We start from the raw sequence: 22,059 nt of genomic DNA, 5'->3' as shown, positions 1-22,059 counted from the left end.
ATGAGCTTGGAAATAGTGGCGTAGTCGTCTGGCTGCTACAATGAGCGCGAGGGCTAATTACTCCAGTGTTGGATATCTTGTCTCTGGGCCGTTCATGGCCCGTCTTGCGTAAAAAACTGGCAATTCTTTAGTTCCATCACGGCGAACTAAGGCACTGCTGACCACGGTTGCGGATACTGCGAGGTAAAGGTACAGGGGTTCACCCGGCTGTGGGGTTGACAGTAATGGTACTGCGGCGAGGTAGTCTTTTAATCCCTGAAAGGCCTCTTGGCAGTCCGGTGTCCATTCGATCAGTTTACTCTTGGAGCGCCTTAACAATTTGAAGAACGGCTCACACTTGTCAGTCAGTCTTGATATGAATCGAGATAATGCCACGAGTCTGCCTTGGAGGGCTTCTACATCTTTCTTGAGTACTGGCTGCGCCATATCTAGGATGGCTTGTACCTTTTCGGGATTTACTTCTATGCCGCGTTGACTGACGATGTAGCCCAGGAACTTACTTGTTGTTACGCCGAAAAAACATTTCTCCGGGTTTAATCGCATCTTGTATTTTTTTAGCATATTGAAGATGGTTCGGAGGTTGGTTACATGGTCTTCGGCCTTTATGCTTTTGGCCAGCATGTCATCGACGTACACCTCGATTTCCCGACCGATGTGTTGGTCAAACATTTGTGTGACGCAACGCACATACGTAGCGCCCGCATTTTTTAATCCGAAGGGCATTACGTTATAACAGTACATGCCTCTATCAGTGACGAAGGTCGTAACTTCTTGATCCGCCGGGTTCATGCGTATCTGATTGTACCCGGAGTAGGCGTCCATCATGCTTAGCAACTCGTGACCTGCCATTGCGTCAATCAGCTGGTCAATTCTCGGTAGGGGAAACTGTCTTTTGGGCATGTTTTGTTTACGTTCTTGTAATCCACACACATTCGCCATTTATCGTTGGCTTTATGGACCATAACACAGTTTGAGATCCACTTAGGGTACTGTACTTCCCGGACGAACTTCATGCCCTTCAATTTGTCAACTTCCTGGCGTATTGCCGTGCTCTTTTCGTCGTCGAAGCTTCGGCGCTTTTGTTTAATTGGGTGTGCAGAAGGTTTGATATGCAATTCATGCATGATGATGTCGGGCGAGATGTCGGGCATGTCCTCATAGGACCATGCAAAGACTTCCATGTTGTCGCCCAAGAAACTTGTTAAATCTCTCTCAACAGAGGGACTGAGAGTTGCGCCGACTTTGATCTTGCGCTCCGGATGATTTGGGAATGGCGTAATGCTTTTCAATGAGGATTCAGGGTTTGCCGGAGTTTTGGCCTCGTATGGCGTAGCCTTCTGCTTGCTCTTTCCCTTCGACGTTTCGCCATCTCGTGCGTCGACGACCTTGTCGGTCAAGTTTACTGTGGCATGTACTGCCAGGATTTCGTGTCGGTTGCGCGTCTGTCGAATCGCGCGTGTTTGGCAATCTTTTGCCACGGATTGTGAACCCCGGACCTGTCCTGTTCCGTACGAAGTTGGGAATTTTATGAGCATCATGTGTCCGGCGATAAAAGTTCGCATCCGGTTAAGTGTAGGTCGGTCGATGATCCCGTTGTAGGAGCTGTAGACATCGACTATGATGAACTCAGCTTCGACGCAAACTGTTCGTGGTGCGGTCCCAATGCGTACTGTCATATAATCCGAGCCTAGGGGTTGGGTTATGTCGCCAGAGAAGCTTATTAGCGGTTCTTGGTCTTGTACCAACTTCTTGCCACTACGCTCCATTTTTTCGTAGTAGCCCTTGAATAGGACGTTGACTGCAGATCCCGTGTCGATCATCATCTTCCCTACATCCCACTGTCCACCCAAGATTGCGTCTATGAGGAAAGCGTCGTCATTGGGTAAGGAGATGCCAATTTCCTCTTCCTCAGTGAAGGTGATCGGTTTCCATCCTTCCTTCTGTCGCTTAGTGTTTCCTCCTGTGATGGCGTACACCTGCCTTGGGTGATTGTTGCGGTCAAAGCGCTTTTTTGCTCGGTTAGACATGTTAGTCTTCGGGGCTCCTCCCTCTATGACGTTGATGCGGCGCAGGTTCTCGACTGCGGCGACCACATTCTGCTGTACCCTTTGCTGCGCCGGGCGAACCCCCGTGTCGTCATTGGCTCTTAGTATGCGGAGGGTGCGGCAATCATTCGTGTTATGGGTTCCATTTTCGTGAAACCTGCACCACTTACCAGTTTCTGCTTCGGTTTGGGGGCGTAGTGGTCTTGCTGGTTTCCTCAGCGTGCCCTGATGTTTGTGGAAAAAGTGTTCCAGGGTCTCTTCCCTAGGCGGTGTGTGTTAACTACGGCGTCCCATTGCGTTAACTTGGCGAGGGTCTCTGTTGTCGCGACGTTCATGGCCAAGTCTCCTGTTCTTGTCCCGGCCTCTGTGCCGATCGTTGTTGCGCGTATCATGGTGATTGGCTTGATGCCACTCTCTTTTCCTGCCTTTGCTATGGTCTTCTGTGTTAGGAAAGAGCTCGTGCTGGAGGGGGACTGTGTGTGTAGATGTCTGCGGCACAGTGGTTTTGTCTGATGGTACTGGGGTCCACTTCTCTCCGTATGTGACGTATTCTGCCTGAGCGTATCGTACTGCTTCAGTCATGATGTCATCATATGTGGCACCGCGCATTCGAGGGTCCACATTGATGTGGAATAAGAAGTTTTCTGACCGTAGTCCCTCCTTAAAAGCGGTCAAGGCGAGCGTTTTGTTCAGGTTCCGACATTTGGATGCTGTTGTCTGCCATCGCATGACGAAGGTGCCCAATGTTTCCCTGCTCTCTTGTTTTACTTGAAATAGGCCATCAGTTGTGTGGGCGGCTCCGGCCATGAGGATAAACTGATTAAGAAATGTTGTGGTCAACTGCGTGAAGGAATCCATAGAGTTCGCCGGTTGTTCGAAGAACCAATTCATGGCATCCCCATCTAGTGTTTCGCTGAATAGGTGGCACAAGGTGGCGTCGTCGAATTCTCTACTGGCAGTGACTTTTTTGAAGTTATCAATGTGCCGGAATAGATCGCCTTCACCTGTGTACGGCGTAATTTTTGGGCGCTTGGATTGAGAAGGACGCACGGTGTTCATTATTATCGTAGTGAATGGGCCTGGCCTGGCTGCGAACACTGGTTGGCAGCGTTGATTGGCACCCGTTGTTCTATTGCTGTTAGGCGCTGCAAGATCAGGGCTAGCGTGGCAGACTCGCTGTTGTGAGCAGTTGCGTGGGGTCTAGAACGGGAGGTGACGCTTGTGCTTCCTTCCTCACGGTTGCGGATACGCCATGGTGATGGTGGCCGTTTCTTGGCGAGTTCGGAGAGGGTCAAGTTGATGCTTAAGTGAACTTGTTCGCGTCCTCTCGTTTGTGCGCTGCCCTCACGATTTGACTCCCCATGTAAATGACTGCGCTCGGCCCGTTCGAGCTGTGCCCGCATCTTGTCAAGCTCGCCCTGCAGAGTTGTTGCTTTCTCGCGTTCCAGTTCCTCGCGCTGCTGGCAACCGGCTAGATCGCGAGCCATGCTTTCCATTCTTGCAGCGGTTGCCGGATCCGGAGTCGCATTAGTACTGACGACTGTTCCGGGTGTTGGTGTGAGGATGAAAGGGTCGTTGGCGGAGGGTAGAGGGTGGTTGAGGCTAAGGTCTGTGATGTCTTCGATGTGACCGTCTGCCGGAGTAGAGGGGGAGGGATTGGTAGTGCCCATGTCGAAGTGTAGTTGTTTGGCTAGATGTTGCATGGGTTTTTTTTTTGTTGACTTTTTGTTGCGGTTTCCCACAGACGGCGCCAATGCTGATGCTGTGATTACACTTGATTTAGTACGCCGTGCTCCTCGTGGATATGGTACGCCGTATTCCTTGTCTCTTTCCTGCCACAAGTAACACATGTCGTCAAAGTAGAGACCACGGCGGCGTGGTCTTCGACTCTCCGACGCTTAAGTTAGGGCGATGGTAATTTATGCAGAGTTATAGTAGGGAGTTCAGTGTATTTACCTTATAAGGTCAAGAGTTTGACCTTTTATTGTTGAGTTGAAGTAGATCGTTTACCTACCATTTGATGTGGGACGACGTCCGATTAAGGTGCTATCTGGAGCCTTCTTTGAGATGCGCGTGAGGGCGCGTCCGTAGTCAGTTTGGGCCGCGGGGAGGCCCATTGCGTAGCTAGTGCGGCTGACTTGCTATTAGTATTGTAAGATTGTGCTATACATTAGCCTTAATGCGCTGATAGTTGTGCTGATCATGGCGGGCATAAGCCTATGCCAACAGAAATTGGTAGAATGTGTTATGCAATTGAAAGTAGAAGTACAACATCTTCAATGGTCAGTAATGTGCGCACTAGTATTACTGAAGTGATGAAGGATGACACCTCATTGCCTGGAGCTGAGCAGGGAACCAGATTGTGGTTATTTGCCACTCGATTGTTTCAAGTGTACAGAAAAGAGAGATGTACTGCACTATGGAAGATCATAACATGAAGTTGGGGTGGTTGCAATTTGAGATAAATGAAAAATATGCTGAGGTTATTCATTAATTATTTTTAATTTTGTGTTTTCATATCCTACCCTAAGTTTTTATATTAGCCAATACCATGAGACTATTTTTTATCATTCATTTTTTCATCATGTCATACTCTTTATATATTCTCATATTTGAAGTTATATGGAGAATATGTGTCTCTATTATATTGTTGGTCGTGCTTTTATATGATTTACATGTTTAGCCATTGAAATTTGCAGGTCTAAATTATGAACAATCTAGGTGATGATAATGAAGTTGAGTTGGATATATTCATGCGAGATGTACAACTTAATGGTATGTTGATTCAACATTATTATGATAAGTATATCCATAAAACTCCTTGCATGACATATTCTCAAACGGGTTATAAGTGGATAATAGAAGTTTTATGAGGCAATGTAATTCGGTGTTATAATGCATTTAGAATGCAGTATCACGTATTTTATCGCTTATGCACTGATTTGGAAATTATAAACAAGTAGTTGTTAGGTTCAAACAGAATTAGTCATATGGAGATCGTGGCAATGGTATTGTATTTGTTAGGACAAGGATGTGGACTTAGGACAGTAGGAGAACGATTTCAACATTTCAATGAAACCGTTTGTAGATATATTGGAAAAGCCTTAGATCTTGTGTGTGAGCTAAGTAATAAAATAATTAAACCTTGAGGATCCTGATTTCATTGGCGTTGCACCAGAGATAATGAGGGAAAGAAGATACATGTCGCATTTTAAGGTGTTTGTCTGTTTACTCGATTATTTTTAGTATATAGTTATTTATGGTGTTGACAAATAACAATATTATTCACAATATTGTATCGGGGCTATTGATGTAGTGCATATTCCCGCTTCAATAAGTGATGCAAAAAAAACACCATTTATTAATAGAAAAGGAATACCAACACAAAATGTCATGGCGGTATGCAATTTCGATATGCAATTTATCTTTGTATGTGCTGGTTGGGCAGGGTCTGCTCATGATATAAGAGTGATGCAATCGGTTCTTTGAAATCCTGAAATGAATTTTCCTCATCCTCCACCAGGTAATTTATTAAATTTAGTTACTTTTCGTTGGATATTCATGCTTAAAATGTCTTTTTAATAAATATTATTATATAACAATTTTTATAGGTCAATATTATGTTGTGGATTCGGGATACCCTACGATGTCTGGATATTTGAGACCTTATAAAGAATCAAGACAACACTTCCAACAATATCGTAGGCAAGAACCAAGAAATAAAAGAGAATTATTTAACAAAACACACTCTTCACTTAGAGGTGTTATAGAACACACATTTGGAGTTTGGAAAACAAAGTGGAAGATTTTAAAAGATATGCAAGGATATTCATTCGAGAAGCAAGTCAAGATTGTCATTGTCACTATGACACTTCATAATTATATTAGAAGATATACGCATCGTGATAAGACATTTTGTTTGAGGTGAAGAAAGTGAAAGTGGTGAAAGAGCGATGGAAGAAGAAGATGATGATGATGGAGAAGAACAAAACCATCATAGTGCACAAGAAATAGAGACATTAAGAAACAACATTGCTCAAAGTTTGATGGTTGCCCGTTTAGAATGAAAATATTTACATTTATCCAATATTAATCATATGAAACACTATTTTTCAATCAAATTAATTTGAAATTATCTTACATGTCTAAATTGGTCATTTGACAAATTAAAAACATAAACCAGCTTGAGTTTACCAAACGTTCTGTTACTGCTTCTGTCATTAAAAGTCACTTATAAAAGTCAGTTTACCAAACACTCAGCTACTTTACTTATTAACTATTTATTTTCAAAAAAAATATAAGTCAGCTTATCTAATAAGTCAAGCTGCACCAAACACAACCATAATATAGAGTAGCTCAATTCTCTAACAGTAGACACTGAAATGCAGAACCGCTGCAGGTTCCGTGATATCCAAGTAGGACCTTGTTGAGGCGAAACGCAAAGGTAAACAAGTGTAAACAGAATGAAGGGGTCATACACCGACTTCGATCATTAATTCTTGAGAAAATTAGAAATAAACCCAATATTGGAGTCCCCCTTTGAAATTAAACCCACACCCAAATGTTTTTTCAATCTACACCCAAATTCTTTTTATACAAGTCTATTTTACCCTTTTGATCATTTTAATTTCCTTAATCTTAGTATCTATTTATAAATTTTCATTTTACATGTCTAATTCAAACTCTCCAATAATTTTTCATTACATGAAATTGCTAAAAGATTTGATTTCAAATTTTCCTTGAGCAAAACTTCTTTATATAGCTAATATCAAAGTTTCAGAACACAAACATTAGTCCAACTTTTATAAATTCTATGAGAGAATTCCAAGCTAGCTTGTTGTGTATTTGTATCGTTTGTTCGTTTCAATTTTTTGAACTACTAATAAGGTACGTATGTCGTTATTCATGCAATATGTATGTATATATGTTTTCTCAAATATTTTATTTTCGTATCATTGTACATGAACTTTGTATGGCAATAAACATTTGTTTTAGGTTTCAACTTTTCATTTTTTTTTCACTATTTACTGTTTCTTAATAGATAGAAGCATGCATATCAGTATAAATTGCAAATTCAACCTATGAAAGAGATTTTTGGAATGATAGATACCTAACAAACAGGTTGATATAAAAATTCCTAGAAAATATGTATATAGATACATACCTAATCATTATGTTGTAATTAAAAATAAAAAACCTACTAGATAGGGAAAAACTTATATATATACCTCAAACGTAGGTTGCATTGTTGTTTATATGAAATCTACCTATGAAATAGAATATTTAAATTATTCAAAAAAATGGAAAGTTTGTGTCACCATTAAGTGATTTCGATATTGAATTGATTTAAATTGAAAAGCTTCTGAAATCTAAATATGTAATTAAGGAATGTTCAATTATTTCTAAATTTATGATGAGTAAAAGAAAATTTTCAATTATTTAAGGGACTATGAAAATCTATAATTAAGGTAGTAAATGAGAACATAATTTGTTGAGTGACTAATCAGCTTTTAATAGTGGCATTTTGTAATTTAAATTTAAGAGAATGTCAATAATTCAGTATATAATGAAGAAAAAACTATGTGGGTTTCTTATAAAAGAGCTTTCAAAAATTGGGTGTATAGTGAAATACCCCTTAATTCTTTTCTCATCCCGAATCTAATTTCAATTTTCTGTTTTGTATTTTATGGGCACTAAACATTGTTTTTGATAGCTTTGTTAGCTCTAATGATCCGGTTACAATATCCCATGATTATGAGATCTGGGCTGTTTGCCATGGGTCTTTAGTTAGTGTAGGTAATAATCGTGAGAGAGATATTCATGGGAAAATGAGGGTATATCTTTCACTTCTGATGGAGATAAAAATTCATGGTAAAATAAATGGATGATGAAGGTGAAGAACTCAGTATACATAATGGATCACAAGTTTGGGATCGATCTAGTTTGTGTGTGAAAATGAAGAACAACCCTTGCAGAATGCAGATTTCGTAATATAGAATGACGGAGTCAGCACCCCAAAAACATATCAGCTCTGATTTTACTTGTTTTGCACGTCTCAGTCCTTCTTTAATTGGCTTGGGACACCATGTCAGCAATGTAATGTGCCCTAAGAGGAATTTTCCAGTCCTCTCGGAGAGCAATTTCCAGTAGTATTACATTCTAATCACAATTTTACACTTAAAATTTAATTTAAAAAAATTATATTTAAATTATTTTATCAAAAATAATTTGGGTGTTTTTCTAAAACACTACACCATATATTTTAATATTCTAAACTCTAAAACTCGGACTATACCCTAAATTCTAAACTCTAAATTCGAAATTCTAGTTTAAAATTATCAATAATCATAAAAATTATTTCACAAATAATAAAAATACGCAAAATTATAATTTTAATATAATAAATTCATGTGTCAAAATATAACACATTAACACAACGTTCTCCAAGAGAGCACTAAAAAAATTTTCGTTGCATCGAATAATTTATATTTGTCGACCTTCAATGCCAAACTAAGCCCTATTCGAAATTATTAACTTGCCTTCCTTTTTTGTCTTCAATCGTTGGGGGAAGAATGACGACAAATAACGTTTATATGTGGCGCTAAGACCACGTGGAAGTACATAGAGGGTCCTTCACGATCTCTAATAAGAGACCCTTCTCCCATTTCCCACCTCTTCACACTTCGAACCGCGGACTCCAAGTCTCGAATCACCAAAGCGCCCTTTCTGTCTCTCATGGTCGGACTTCCACATTCCCCAGCATCGACACCTGCGCCCCCCGCTGACGTCCCAAGAGATTCCACCACCACAGAAGGTCACACTCTATTCACTCGCATCCGCCTGGCTCAGCCCCCTGACGTCCCCCACATCACCAGCTGGCCGTCTTCGAGCGCCTCACCCACCTCTTCTCCGCCACCAAGCCTCCCTCGCCTCCACTCTCTTCAAGACGCTTCCTTTCCAGTCCTTCACCATCTTCCTTTTCGAAGTCTCCCCCGCACCTTTTCACAACGACACTCACTCCTCCAACCCTTTCTACCACCCCACCGTCACCACCCTAAATCTCGACCTCCCCATCTCCAACCCGGACAGCCAAATTTTCCTGTCTAGCGGCGACGCCCTTGTTGCCGGGTTTGGGCTGTTTTTCCCGAACTATCCTAGCTTTCTCGCCAAGCCGGGGTTTTATGTGGAGGACTTGTTCGTGAGGGAGTGCTACAAGAGGAAAGGGCTGGGGAAGATGCTGCTCTCGGCGGTGGCGAAGCAGGCAGTGAAGATGGGGTACGGAAGAGTGGACTGGGTCGTGCTGGATTGGAATGCAAATGCGATTAAGTTTTACGAGCAAATGGGGGCTATGGTTACGCATGAGTTCCGGACTTGCAGGCTCACTGGGGATGCTCTTCAGGTTTATGATAAATGATGCTTCGGTCGAAAATGAGATCCGAGAGGCTGGCGTTGGTGTTCTTGTTAAGTTGTTATGTTATTATGTTGTTGTGTTTGTCGAGGGGCAATGGTACCTGTCGAGAAAAACTTGCCAACCAGCAATGGAGGATTGTTTTTTTTTTTAATAAGAATCTTTCGAGCAAACACAAAACTACAGCATAATCTAAAGTTTAAACATTAATCCAAGATTATTTGAAACTTGTAATGGTTTGATTTTGTTTTACATGTGACATTAAGATAAGACATACTTGCCACGATCCTGAGCTGATGCTCCCTCTCGATTCCATATGAACTACGTATCACTACCTTTGTGAGATATACTTGACCGGAATATACCCTAATCCCCTCGTTAGTGTGTGAACACTCGTTAGTGTGTTTTAAGATGCGCTATCACATCCTTATTAAGTTATCTATCTCGTAATTGAGTTACTCAATTACAACCGCTGCCCAAAATCACTGATCGATATAATTAATTTAGAGCAATCTCTTATGCACCATTTTATTTTTCATATTATCACGTATTGCATCTTTCATTTGCTAGTCATAATCGATATATATTTCAATTAATCTCTCTAAATCTATTAAACAAGCATTCTGCCTGCTACTTAATCATACTAATCCACCCTGAATTTCTAAATCAAAAACGTTTTCATTGGTCCAAAACAGAAAACATGACCTAGCCCCATGAAAAAACGAAGTCTTCCTTTGTCTGCCTCCTCCCATCGCTTGCCCTTTTCTTCTCTCAATCTTAGCTCCTCCATGACGACAATGACTTAACTCAAAAGTCACAACAACAGTATATGAAAATTCTAATATACAGTATACATCTCACATATATGAGATGTATAAATAAATAAATAAATATATATATATATATAGATTAACCCCAACAGTATATAACTTCCTAATTCTCAAACTCCAACAACATACTCTCGTCCTCCTCTGTCGTCCCAAACTTCCTATGCTATGATACGCCGTCGTCTCTTCCCCCATGTGCAAGACCAAAAAGAGCACGCAGGCAATTGAGCCGTCCCGGAGCCCCCACAAACCCCGAACCTCCAAGTCCCTCTCCTCCTCTTCCATCCCCAACGATCCTTTCTCCGGCAACTACTGCCCCACCGGCGGCAACAGCTCCAGCTACAACGACTTCTCCAAATCCTCCACCTCCTCCTCCGTCGCATCCCTCAAGTCCCTCAAGTCCTCCCTCCCCGAAAACCCCGTGATCTACGACACCTCGGAGATCTCCTCCTCCACCAATAACTTCCTCAACCACCGCCTCTCCTCCTCCTCCACCTCCTCCTCATGGCGCTGCACCCTCCGCGGCAAAGACGCCATCGTCTTCCAGCGAAAGTCCCGGGCCACGATCGACCTCCTTGACCTCCAGCAGAGCCTCTCCCTCATCTCCCGCAGCCACCACACCAGCCTCATCAAGCTCCTCGGCGCGTCGCTCTCCGGCAGCTACGTCTACCTCGTCTACGAATTCGTCGACGGCGCAAGCCTCGCCGACTGCCTCCGCAGCCCAAACAACCCCAGCTACACCGTTCTCTCCACCTGGCTTTCCCGCCTTCAGATCGCCACCGACCTAGCTCACGGCCTCGACTACATCCACCACTGCTCGGGGCTCGGCTCCGGCTTGGTCCACAACCACATCAAGAGCTCGAGCATCATTGTCACATCCTCAACACTCAACGCCAAGATCTGCCACTTCGGCACGGCGGAGCTCTGCGGAGAGAGCCGGGCACAGTCGAAGAAGGTGGAGGGAACAAGAGGCTACATGGCGCCGGAGTTTCAAGTCAGCGGAGCGGTGACGCAGAAATGCGACGTGTACGCTTTTGGGGTGGTGATGTTGGAGCTAATCTCCGGGGAGGAGCCATTGAAGTATAAGATGGAGGCGGAAGACGGCGGGTATAAGAGAGTGAGTGTTATAGAGACGGCGAGGGACGCGGTGGAATGTGGTGGCGGAGTGAGGAGGTGGGTGGATAGGAGGTTGAAGGACTCGTTTCCGATGGATGTGGCGGAGAAGATAGTGCAGGTGGCGCTGGAGTGTGTGGAGGATGACCCGGAAAGGAGACCGGACATGGGTCGGGTTGCGGGTTTGGTTTCTAAGTTGTTTTTGGAGTCGCAGAAATGGGCGGAGAGAATAGGGTTGCCGCTTGACATGTCTGTTTCGTTGGCTCCACGATGATGATTCATTATTCATTACTTGCTTCATAGCAGAATTTTCCCATAGATGGTAGCTGTAGGTTTTGGACTTTCGGTTTCCATTTTTGAGGTGGATTACACTTCACGGGATTGGCCGGATACAAGAATGTGAGTGTATAGTGTATACACAGTTGTAGATATTGTGAGTAATATAAGTTAAAAAGACATTGATTCGTTTGATGCATGGTTATGACCAAAATGCGAGTTAAAAATTGATTAAGAACCATGAAGATATAACAAATTAATGTGGGTGATCGAACATCGGTGTTGTGAAATCACAGAGGAACCTTTAAGCATTGGTGGCCAAATTCACTGTGGTCATAATTTTCGAGTTAACCTAAGAAGCATGATCGAGATGAGTTATAACAGATTAGTGTGCTCAGTTTGAGCAGCTTTTGTTCATCGATCTATTGATCTATACATACATATAGAATACCAAATCATAAATACTATATGAGTTAACACAGTCGTAATATGTAATTATGAAATGTGTATATGTATCTTCTTATGGAACGATGTACCTAATAAAGCTTAATTAGTGAAGATTAAAAAAAAAATCAGAGATGGCAATCTGTTCAATCATATGATCTGAGATACTGGGAGTAACTAATCAATCAACTGTAACGAGTTTATGGACTTAATATTTCAATATCCAGACATTTGAGTAGCACAAATATACCACTCTTTTCTTATGAATGTTATATTCTTGATACTCTGATTGCATAGAGCAATTATCGATTGTAGCTCAAATTTCAGTTGAATATCAAATTGAATGAGATACCATTTATCATTCAAATACGCAATTTATACCTCATTTTATTAATTGAGAGTTGTAATGTAATTGAATGAGGAACTTACTCGGTAATCAAGTATGGACTATGGAGCGAGGTCTTGGCCGGTGAGAAGGACCTCTTGAGAATTGAATGTTTCAAGTTGTGGAGGATAAACTAATTAATAGCTCCGGTAACCCAAATCTTGTTTATACAATTATACTAATACAAAAACAAGTGTTTTGTATAATCAGCATATATATGTTGTCATTCTGTTTTCTTAGTAAGTGGTTTGAATATTGTAATGCGCACACCAAGTGAGGATCCATGATCATCGAGTTTTCTTAGTAATGATGTTCAAGAGGAAATGGTCTGGTCCCTTAAATTTATTGAACCAATTGACATATGAATTTCAACACTTAACTATGCAATTAAGTATCAGATGATGTTATACGTAACTTCTATTTTCTTCAATTTAACTAATAATCGTATAACTGAATTGACACAAAATCAGTGTACTCCAGTTGAACGGAGACTTAATTCCAGGGACTCGGTCACTATGACCCAACTTACTACTCGGTAACTGAGTCACGTAAAAACTCCTACGGTAAAAAACAAAGATTTAAGGGCAGAGTTTGATTGAACGTCCTAAACCCTGAAAAAGAGAAAAGACCAGAGTGTGAAAGCTCACCATGGCCGCCCGGATGTTGCAGAAGCGAATCTCCTCCGTTCTCCTCGGCAATCAGCCTCATCTCTCTCATGTCGTCAAAGGTCAGTACCCAATTCTCTATTCTTGTTTTTTGATACCTCTTTGTTTTTGTATTTGTGAGTGAAATTTTGAGAAAGTTGATTGGGATTTGTATCAGTATGTTTGAATTTTTGAGTCAAATTTAACTTCTTGCATTTGGATCATGCCCTGATTGCTGAAATTTTTGTTCTGTTGGAAGTTTGGAGTTGATTTAAGGACAAAGTTTGGGGCTTTTTGATGGGTTATATTGTTATGAGACCAAAATGAAATTTAATTGATGAATGAAACCCTGGTTCTTTACTATGTTCTATTGGGGAAAAAGTCTTCATCTTTTAAGTGTTTAAAGGTTTGATCTTGAAGGGCATTAGTTGATGAACTGTGGTGTTTTTCTTTATGGGATCATCTATGAATTCAGTTCACTGTGTTTAGTGTGGATTACTGATTGAGAATGGAGTTTATGTCTTTGAATCCATGATGTTATAAGAACTGTTGGTAGTGAAATTGGTAAGAATGTTATGGGTTTCCTGTGTTCGAGTTTAAGCACTAGGAGTTACTTCAGGGATGCTGGACTACAATGTAGGGTCTCGCTATCTAAACTCATAGCCCCATGTATACCTTTTCTCTATGTCAAGAGTGATGAGAACAATGTCTATTAACTCTTTGCCTGTACCTTCGAGTCACATTTTTAACAATGTCTATACACCACCCTTATCGCTATCTAAACTCGTATATGCATTTATCGTCTTCCAGGATAGATAAGACTCCCAATTTGTTTATACACGCTTCTGATGATGGTTAATGTTTAAACTTTATAGAGTTTCTGCTTCGCTATAGCTAAGACACATTCTGGACGTTGATATTAAATTATTAGCAATTCTTTTTTATAATCAATCCGTAAGAAAGGATGTGAGTGAGGATTTAAACGGCCCCAAGTATGAGAATGAGACGGTTATCCTATGTTCTTCTATTCATGGTGCTGATTAAAGGATGCAACCATGCAACTGGTTGTTAATTTGTTATGTGTTTGGTTCACACGCACACAAGACACAGTAAGATTAAGAATTTAAGATACTGGCCAAAACTTGAAGTTCATTTGGGCAACCAAATTGTTATATGTTCCATTGCCTTTTCTCTTCTCTGTGCTTAATACTTTAGATGAACAATCATATGTATTTGTTTGACATATTTGCCTTTACAGCTAAAGATTTTGAGCTCACTGTGTATACGATATATGTCTGCCTGTGCATTTTGTTGCTTGCAGAAAAATCTGTTCCTTCTGCATATTCTATCTTCAGCACATTTCAGCTCGGTAAAAGAGATATCCAGACAGAAACAAGGCCAACTGACTTCACCAATGAGGACCCTAAATTTGAAAATCATGAAGATGATACCTTAAAGCTTAGTTGTGACTCTGATGACCAACCATCTGAGTCATCTCCCGGCGGATTTCAGCTTGGTAAAAGAGATATTCTGACAGAAACAGAGTCGGCTTTTAAGCCATCTTATGAGTATTCTTTGTACGAAAATGAAGAGGAGGCTTTAAGTGAGTCTGAAGACGAGGATGATTCAACCCCCAGAAAACTTGTTGATATCAAGATCAATGCTGAATATAACTTGAAATTATCCCCGAGGCATGACCTTTGTATAGTCTTCACTTGCTCAGTCTGTGAAACAAGAACAATGAAGACAGCTTCTCGAGAATCATACGAGAAAGGTGTGGTGGTGGCACGCTGTAGTGGGTGCAGCAACTACCACCTGATGGCTGATAATCTTGGTTTGTTTGGAGAGAAGTGTACCGTTGAGGACTTTCTGGCTGCCCGTGGGGAGAAGGTCAAGAAAGGTCATTCTGATACGCTGAATTTGACCATGGAAGATTTTGCTGGGATGGATTTGGCTGCAATTTCTGCAAAGGAAGTTGGCAAAACTTGAACTTCAGCCATTACAATCTAGTGTTATGTATAAATTTGGAACATATCTTTAGTTATGTAGAAAACCTCTGAAACATATCTTTAGCTATGCAATTTCAATTTGGAATGTCAAGCACCTGTGTTTGGATCCTCTAATGGAAGTAATTCGCCGCATCATCTTTCTATTTGTTTGGCGCATAATTGTTAAATTGTCTTTGATGCTGTTACTTTCAACTTCATCTGATGCCCTAATACAAGGACTGTTTATAACAATAAGCAAAATGCTGTGCTATACAAGAGGCAAAATAGTGAACAAACAAACAAACAAGCATATGTGGTAAGTCTAGGGAAACAGGCTTGTAGTTTACCGGGATGTTTGTTAAGTTTATAGCTAGGTATCAGGCTCCTGATCTTACAACTTTGCAAGCTAGTCATACAAAGGACAGACACAAGATATAGTAATTAATGTTCCAAAACAATTTTGCATAACATTTGATTGTTTGTGGAATATTGATAATTAGAAGAATTCCATATCGATAATAAGTTATTTGAAATTCATGTTTTTGTGGAGTCACATCTATCTTTCTTATTGCCTAGCCTGTCGGGATCTTTGCTCGATGAAATGTGGCTAACCACGTCTTGGTGTCTGAGTAGTTAGGTAGCTACCCACGAAATGAGAAATCTAACTGAGATTCGTCCCATAAGAAATACCCAGTCAGTTCGATATGTCACGAATTATTTTTAGAAGATATTCTGATAATGAACTCCCTAGAACAAGTTTGAATAAGACTTAGAATCCCACAACGAGACAATGACATAAAATGTGCATTTATAAGGTATTAGATCGTTTCTTCCTTATTCCCGATAAACTTGTAACCTAGTGAGATGCAACTATTTTAATTGAACAAATCCAGTGAAGTCACATTAAGCACTCCCCTTAAACAAACCACAAATTGAGGTAAATTACAGTCTCACTTCTCACTAAGATGATCATCACTTCAACGTGTCGTCGACTATATGCCCTCAGCATATAATTAATTTTTAATTTCTGGCTTGTTTTAGTGAGGACAGAGAATCTTAATTTCCTTTCATGCAGTTACTTTCAGCTTCATTCTAATCGCTTTCACTCTCATCCACAGCTAAACAAACATACCAACCTTAAGAAATTGTGAGAGTAACCAAAAACCACAGAAGCGAATCATAAAAAAGGACGAAGGTAAAATGGATACGAGTCCCGGGTCAAGTAGTTGAGACCGACATAAGAGAGACTGAAACCAATCTTTGTGTTGGAACTCAAGACAAACAAGCAATGGCGACTGGTACGTGTATTCCCTCCACCTTCACACCCATACTTCAAAACTTGACTTCCAGAAACTCCATTGCTATGGTGGGTTTGCTTTCTTATGCCCCCAAAACCTTGAGGCCTCTCTGTTATTCCCAGAGCTTCGGTTTCAGTTCACTTTCCACAGCCAGAAAACCCCCCAGAAAGTTTCTTCAATTCCAAGGTAGTTCCTTTTCTCTCAAGGTTTGATATTTCGTGGGTCTGATTGGTTTTGCGTGTTGGGTTATCTTTGTTTGGACCAAAATCAAGACTTTTTGTATTGATTGATGCCAAGTTTGTGTTAGTGACATGTGTTGTTGTAGTTTGGTTTGTTTGAATTGTTTGATTGAGTTGTGGTGGATAGCTGGGAAGATATTGAAGTAGAAGTCATAGTGTTCGTAATTAAAGTAGGAGGAGAGAATGGACATGTCTGGTTTTGAAATGTCAGATTTTTATAGTGTTGTAGTGGTGAATTTATGTGCGAAATGCGGCAGAGAATACATGATAAGGTTTTCTTGTGGAAAAGAAAACTGTACCAGATAGGCAGATATCATATTGAAAAGAATGGAGCTTTGGGACGGAAGTTGTGTTATAAAATTTGTACTGGGGTTATTGTATCTTTGGCTCTAAAGTGAAAAGGAACTAGGATAAACAATAAGGAATAAATTGAATGTAGAAATTAATAAATGGTGAATTATGTGGATTATGTATAGAGATTGTGCACTCTGGAAACATGTATATTTGAAAGTTGTCTCAATATGAGTTTTCTCAATCTTGTTGGAAAAACATTCTACTTCCTGTACAGCTTCAGCAGGTCATAATATAGTTGAATTTCATGGACTATGAGTAGGCACGAAATGCACTGGTTGAGAATTTTCATGCTACTTTAAGTCGACAAATTTTTTGGGAAAAAAGGTCATCTCTCAACGAAATGTAGTATGATCGGCAAAATATAATTACAGGAAAATGAAATTTTAGTTCCTCCCCTCTCGTTTTCTCTTAGATGATCAAGTTATTGAGTGGTCAAATAGAATGGGTGTCATGGCTATTTAGTCATGGAATTTTATTACCGCAATTTATATGTAGGCACTAGGCAGTATGTACACAGTCGTCCTTGATTCACTCAAACCACCATGTGTCACCATGTGGCTTATGGTACCAGGATAAAGAATAAATTACTAAGAACAACTAAGTGTCTCACCAGTTTAGAAGGATGGTCTGATATTTGGATCATAAGCTTCTTGCAGTTCATAATGGAGTTTCAACAATGCTTTTATTTTTTGTCAGTGAGATCAGTGGCCACTCCTGCGGAATCTGTTGCAGGGTTTGAAGAGATGGTTGCTGGGACGCAGCGAAAGTATTACATGTTAGGTGGTAAAGGTGGAGTTGGTAAGACCAGCTGTGCAGCTTCACTTGCTGTAAAGTTTGCCAACAACGGTCATCCTACTCTTGTGGTTTCCACTGATCCCGCACATTCCTTTAGTGATTCCTTTGCTCAGGTTTAAAAAAATGATCCGCCCTTTTGACTTTCTTTGAAGTGTTTGTGTTATCTTTAGAAGGAAACTTAGTAGGTTGTTCTTTGTGTCTGTTTATGTGCTGACACATATATTGTGCATATTATTTTTTCCTAAAGGATTTGGCTGGAGGGACACTTGTACCAGTTGATGGGCCTGATGCTCCACTTTTTGCTCTGGAGGTAAAAAGGACAGTGGGATTAGCTTCATACAATAAGTTTTTCTTGCCTATTCTGGTGTAGTAATTTATGGCGAGATAGTTACTATGATGAAAAGCTTTTATTTTTATTTTTTTATCTGGTTGGATATTTTAATCTCATGTCTAACTTATAGCTGTACCACAGATTAACCCTGAGAAGGCAAGGGAAGAATTCAAAACTGTAAGCCAGAAAAATGGTGGAACAGGGGTCAAAGATTTTATGGATGGTATGGGCCTTGGGATGCTTGCTGAACAGGTAAAAAGCTCTATTCCAAGATGTTGGTATTGCAGCACATGTGATTGACTTTATTTTTATGATAATACTTGATTCTCTTACATTTTCTACTTCATCATTTTTGAAGTTGGGAGAGTTAAAATTGGGAGAACTGCTAGACACACCTCCTCCTGGTCTGGATGAAGCTATTGCGATTTCTAAGGTACGAGTTTTCTGGCTTGCCATAAAAGTATTTCTTGAATTTGTAATAATCTTAATCCTTTTACAGGTGATACAGTTTCTCGAATCACCAGAATATAACATGTTTACTCGTATTGTCTTTGATACTGCACCCACGGTTAGTAATGTTTAGTTTTCTGATTGCCACTTTTTTCTTTATAGTATCTATATAAGCACACCGTGATGGGATAATTGTTACAGGGCCATACATTGCGGCTTTTGTCCTTGCCAGACTTCTTGGATGCATCAATTGGCAAGATATTGAAGGTTTTGTGTCAACTTAGATGAATCACTATTAATCTGACTGTGTATTAAATTTTCTCTTGGAACTAAATTGAATTGATTTAACAATATGACTCGAGAAGGTAGTTATGAGACAGCATTTCAAATCATCTGCACTGCCTTTAAAATTTCAATATGATGAGTCTCTAGAGACTGATTTCCAGGAATTTCTGAAACTTTAGCTTTTACAGCTGATTGAAATTTTATGCTATGTTTATATTGTCCATTACAGCTTAAGCAAAAGATATCTTCAGCCACCTCAGCCATCAAATCCGTTTTTGGGTCAGAAGAAAATAATTCTGGAGCAGTAAGCCTGATGTTTTGATCTCTTTATGTATTCTCTCTTTCTGTGAGAGGTTTGCTTACATTTTGTTTCCAAAACTTCAATGCAGTCAGACAAATTAGAGAAACTACGGGAGAGAATGATTAAAGTACGTGAGCTTTTCCGTGACACTGATTCCACAGAATTTGTCATAGTAACAATACCCACGGTAAGAGCTTTGCGTTTATATGTAAACTATTCCTTTTCTTATCTGATGTAGTTTATTCTATTTTGAATTTTACTTTGAAAGTGGGCACTTGGGATTAGCGTACAAGTTGGTTATGTGGTAAAATGGTTAAAGATTGTTTCTGGTTGATTTTTCTTGTGTGCTGTTTCTAAGGTCATGGCAGTCAGTGAGTCATCTAGGTTGCATGCCTCTTTGAAGAAGGAAAGTGTTCCTGTGAAGCGACTTGTTGTTAATCAGATTCTCCCCCCATCTGCGTCAGACTGCAAATTTTGTTCAATAAAAAGAAAGGTAAGGAAACTAATCGCTGTCCTTTTGGTTTTTGGGTAGACTTTATGCTCTCTCCTTTTAGCTGAGAAGTATCTGTTGTTGTGGCATTGAGTAAAATTAGTGGCATTTAGAAACCAGTAAATGGTAGACTTGTTCAAAACTTACTTACTAGAAAGTAATAACCAGTTAATGCTAGACTTGTTTGAAACTTGCAGAATTTATTTGCTATTTTGTTTGCAAACAAGATATTCATTCCAACTTTTCTTTCCAAATGCCTCAGGACCAGATGCGAGCTCTTGATATGATCCAGAGTGATTCAGAGCTCTCTGGCTTGACATTGATCCAGGCTCCACTAGTTGACGTGGAGATCAGAGGAGTTCCTGCCCTTCGATTCCTGGGAGACATAGTTTGGAAATGATTATCAATCTGCGCACTCCAAGCAGTTCATACAATTGATGATAAAGAGAACAACTTTTTGTTCAATCTTTCAAATGATAGTGATAGCATTCTCATATGAGGAAATAGGTTAACTTAAATGTTCCCTACATATTTTATTTGATCATCTCTCATCGTCAAAATTACATGGATGATTCTTCAAAAAAAAAAAAATTACATGGATGAAGTAATTCACATTTACTAAACGGTGACATTCCCGTCTCTCGGAATATATTGCAGCATCTTCATCAATCGGAAAGATAACATCTGAAGAATATTGTTTTTGGTAAAGGAATTGAGTCTTGGTCCATAAATATGCAACTGTTACATATGAACTCACCCAAGGAACGGTACGATAAAACTAACTCGTTCTTAGAGAACCACAGTTGGTCTAAAACAACAATGCAAGCTAAACATGGCATCCTAAAATGTAACCAAATCATAAAAAGATTAGTAGCACAAGACTTAAAAATTAGTTCCTGAGCGGTGAGAAAACACGGGTAAAATTGACTTTTCCAATGCCTCTGATTGTAATTGACGCCTATCTGAGCATTTTCAAAGAAGTTCCGACGAGTATTCGAGAGTATCATTTCTCCGAACGAAACGATACGCTCGGAAACGCGCCGTAAATGTCCGAATTCGCTCCGGGGACGATCGAATACGTTCAGAGAACGTGACTAAAAGACAGTATTACCCCTCTGTAGATTAGAGAGAAAACGCAGTCTTTAGAAAAATTGAATGGGGCGGGAACTGACACGTGTCATTTTCGCGGGCACAGGCCGCGGTTATGTTTCGTATTATAATTTCTAAACGATGCAAAGCAAAGCAGCGTTACTTGAATCTGAGAACCCTAAAACGGCACCAGCAAGAGTTGGTTGCTCGACTGAAACCGGCGGCGTTCTCAGTCGACTGTCGATTTTCCTGTAATTGGTTGGTTACCCAGAAAAGAAAGGACATTATTCTTCTGTCTTTAACTTTATGAATGACGCTTTTACTAATATATGGTAGAATTCTTTTGCTTGGGTAAATTGTTATGAATTTTTCTGGTTATTGGCTGCAGATTTTTAGGTTGCAGAAATTTTTTTCATCAGAATAACTGAATAAGAGTACTCATTGTCTTCCTATAGAAAGTTTATTTTGTAATATCTTAGCCCACATTGTATCTGCAATATTTCAGTGTATCATAAGTTCATAACCATCTTTAATATAACAGGTTTCTCTTTCGAGTTACTGAGACCAAATCACCAAATTATGTGGATTGGAAAGTAGAAGAGGTTTGCATCATATATCGGAATCACATTCTTACAGAAGACCCTTTTTCATTCTGAGTGCACAAGGAGATCCCTTTATCTGGCTGTGTAGTTGAGTGCTTTCCTGCTGAAATGTATTACATATAAATTGCGCATAACTGCCATACCAAAATGTGTTTGGTTTCATACAGACTACAAAGGCATTGTACTCTCATTTACAACATTTGCAAGGCAATTTACAACTTCAGACAACCGGTTGTTGTACAATAACAGGCGTGCGGTAAGATTGGTTCGTATTGTATATTCAGTAGTGTATAGTAAGTTCTGTCTCTGCAGCTACTCCAAAACTTCCAACTATCTATCAGTTAAGACCGAGTCACTCCACGAAAGCATCGCGTCCCGCATAAACGATGGAAAGTCTGCAAGTCGCAGCACAAGACTTTAGATATCAACATAGTAAGCCATTGGGAGTATGAAATGGAGAGCACATGTTTTACTTCAGCTCGCTTGTCTTCCCACTTTTGTAAAATTCAATTTTATTTACAGTAAATAGTTATGAATTTTACCTCGTACAGAGTTATTCTTTGATCGTTTATATTATCTCCACTACTATAACTAGAAGCTCTCATTTGATGTCAACAGTTTCACCAAAAAATGAAAAATAGATTTACCAGAAGTACCCATGCCAGAGAGAATGATTAGTTAATAATTTAATATGA

The 22,059-nt window shown here is 40.1% G+C and overlaps 3 protein-coding genes and 1 pseudogene across 3 annotated transcripts; all 4 read left to right on the top strand.

Moving 5' to 3' along the window:
- The first annotated feature begins 8,780 nt into the window (after positions 1-8,780).
- Positions 8,781-9,538, top strand: LOC126803693 (probable acetyltransferase NATA1-like; annotated as a pseudogene).
- An 882-nt stretch (positions 9,539-10,420) lies between these two features.
- On the top strand, positions 10,421-11,798 carry LOC126802846 (lysM domain receptor-like kinase 3). The gene has a single exon (XM_050530556.1). The coding sequence runs from the start codon at positions 10,474-10,476 to the stop codon at positions 11,665-11,667; it is 1,194 nt and encodes a 397-aa protein (XP_050386513.1). The 5' UTR covers positions 10,421-10,473; the 3' UTR covers positions 11,668-11,798.
- A 1,313-nt stretch (positions 11,799-13,111) lies between these two features.
- LOC126802623 (uncharacterized) lies at positions 13,112-15,292 on the top strand. Its single transcript, XM_050530272.1, has 2 exons — positions 13,112-13,225; positions 14,464-15,292. The coding sequence occupies exons 1-2, from the start codon at positions 13,147-13,149 to the stop codon at positions 15,129-15,131; spliced, it is 747 nt and encodes a 248-aa protein (XP_050386229.1). The 5' UTR covers positions 13,112-13,146; the 3' UTR covers positions 15,132-15,292.
- A 1,036-nt stretch (positions 15,293-16,328) lies between these two features.
- On the top strand, positions 16,329-20,255 carry LOC126802359 (ATPase GET3B). The gene is made up of 11 exons (XM_050529976.1): positions 16,329-16,614; positions 17,718-17,929; positions 18,064-18,126; positions 18,289-18,399; positions 18,506-18,580; positions 18,647-18,715; positions 18,799-18,864; positions 19,112-19,186; positions 19,272-19,370; positions 19,542-19,676; positions 19,936-20,255. Exons 1-11 carry the CDS (start codon positions 16,419-16,421, stop codon positions 20,071-20,073), a joined length of 1,239 nt encoding a protein of 412 aa, XP_050385933.1. The 5' UTR covers positions 16,329-16,418; the 3' UTR covers positions 20,074-20,255.
- Positions 20,256-22,059: the final 1,804 nt, after the last annotated feature.

Source organism: Argentina anserina, chromosome 7, assembly GCF_933775445.1.
Source record: "Argentina anserina chromosome 7, drPotAnse1.1, whole genome shotgun sequence".
In the NCBI taxonomy this organism is placed as follows: Eukaryota; Viridiplantae; Streptophyta; class Magnoliopsida; order Rosales; family Rosaceae; genus Argentina; species Argentina anserina.
Note: the sequence above shows the minus strand (reverse complement) of the source record. Positions and strands in the feature narration are given on the sequence as shown.

What these genes read in the sequence shown, in the direction of transcription:
- LOC126802846 (XM_050530556.1), top strand. Translation starts at nt 10,474, where the DNA reads ATGTGCAAGACCAAAAAGAGCACGCAGGCAATTGAGCCGTCCCGGAGC.
- LOC126802623 (XM_050530272.1), top strand. Translation starts at nt 13,147, where the DNA reads ATGGCCGCCCGGATGTTGCAGAAGCGAATCTCCTCCGTTCTCCTCGGC. An exon ending in TCTCTCTCATGTCGTCAAAG is followed by an intron (nt 13,226 to 14,463) that starts GTCAGTACCCAA and finishes TGTTGCTTGCAG; the next exon opens with AAAAATCTGTTCCTTCTGCA.
- LOC126802359 (XM_050529976.1), top strand. Translation starts at nt 16,419, where the DNA reads ATGGCGACTGGTACGTGTATTCCCTCCACCTTCACACCCATACTTCAA. An exon ending in TTAGTGATTCCTTTGCTCAG is followed by an intron (nt 17,930 to 18,063) that starts GTTTAAAAAAAT and finishes TTTTTCCTAAAG; the next exon opens with GATTTGGCTGGAGGGACACT. An exon ending in AAGAAAATAATTCTGGAGCA is followed by an intron (nt 19,187 to 19,271) that starts GTAAGCCTGATG and finishes ACTTCAATGCAG; the next exon opens with TCAGACAAATTAGAGAAACT.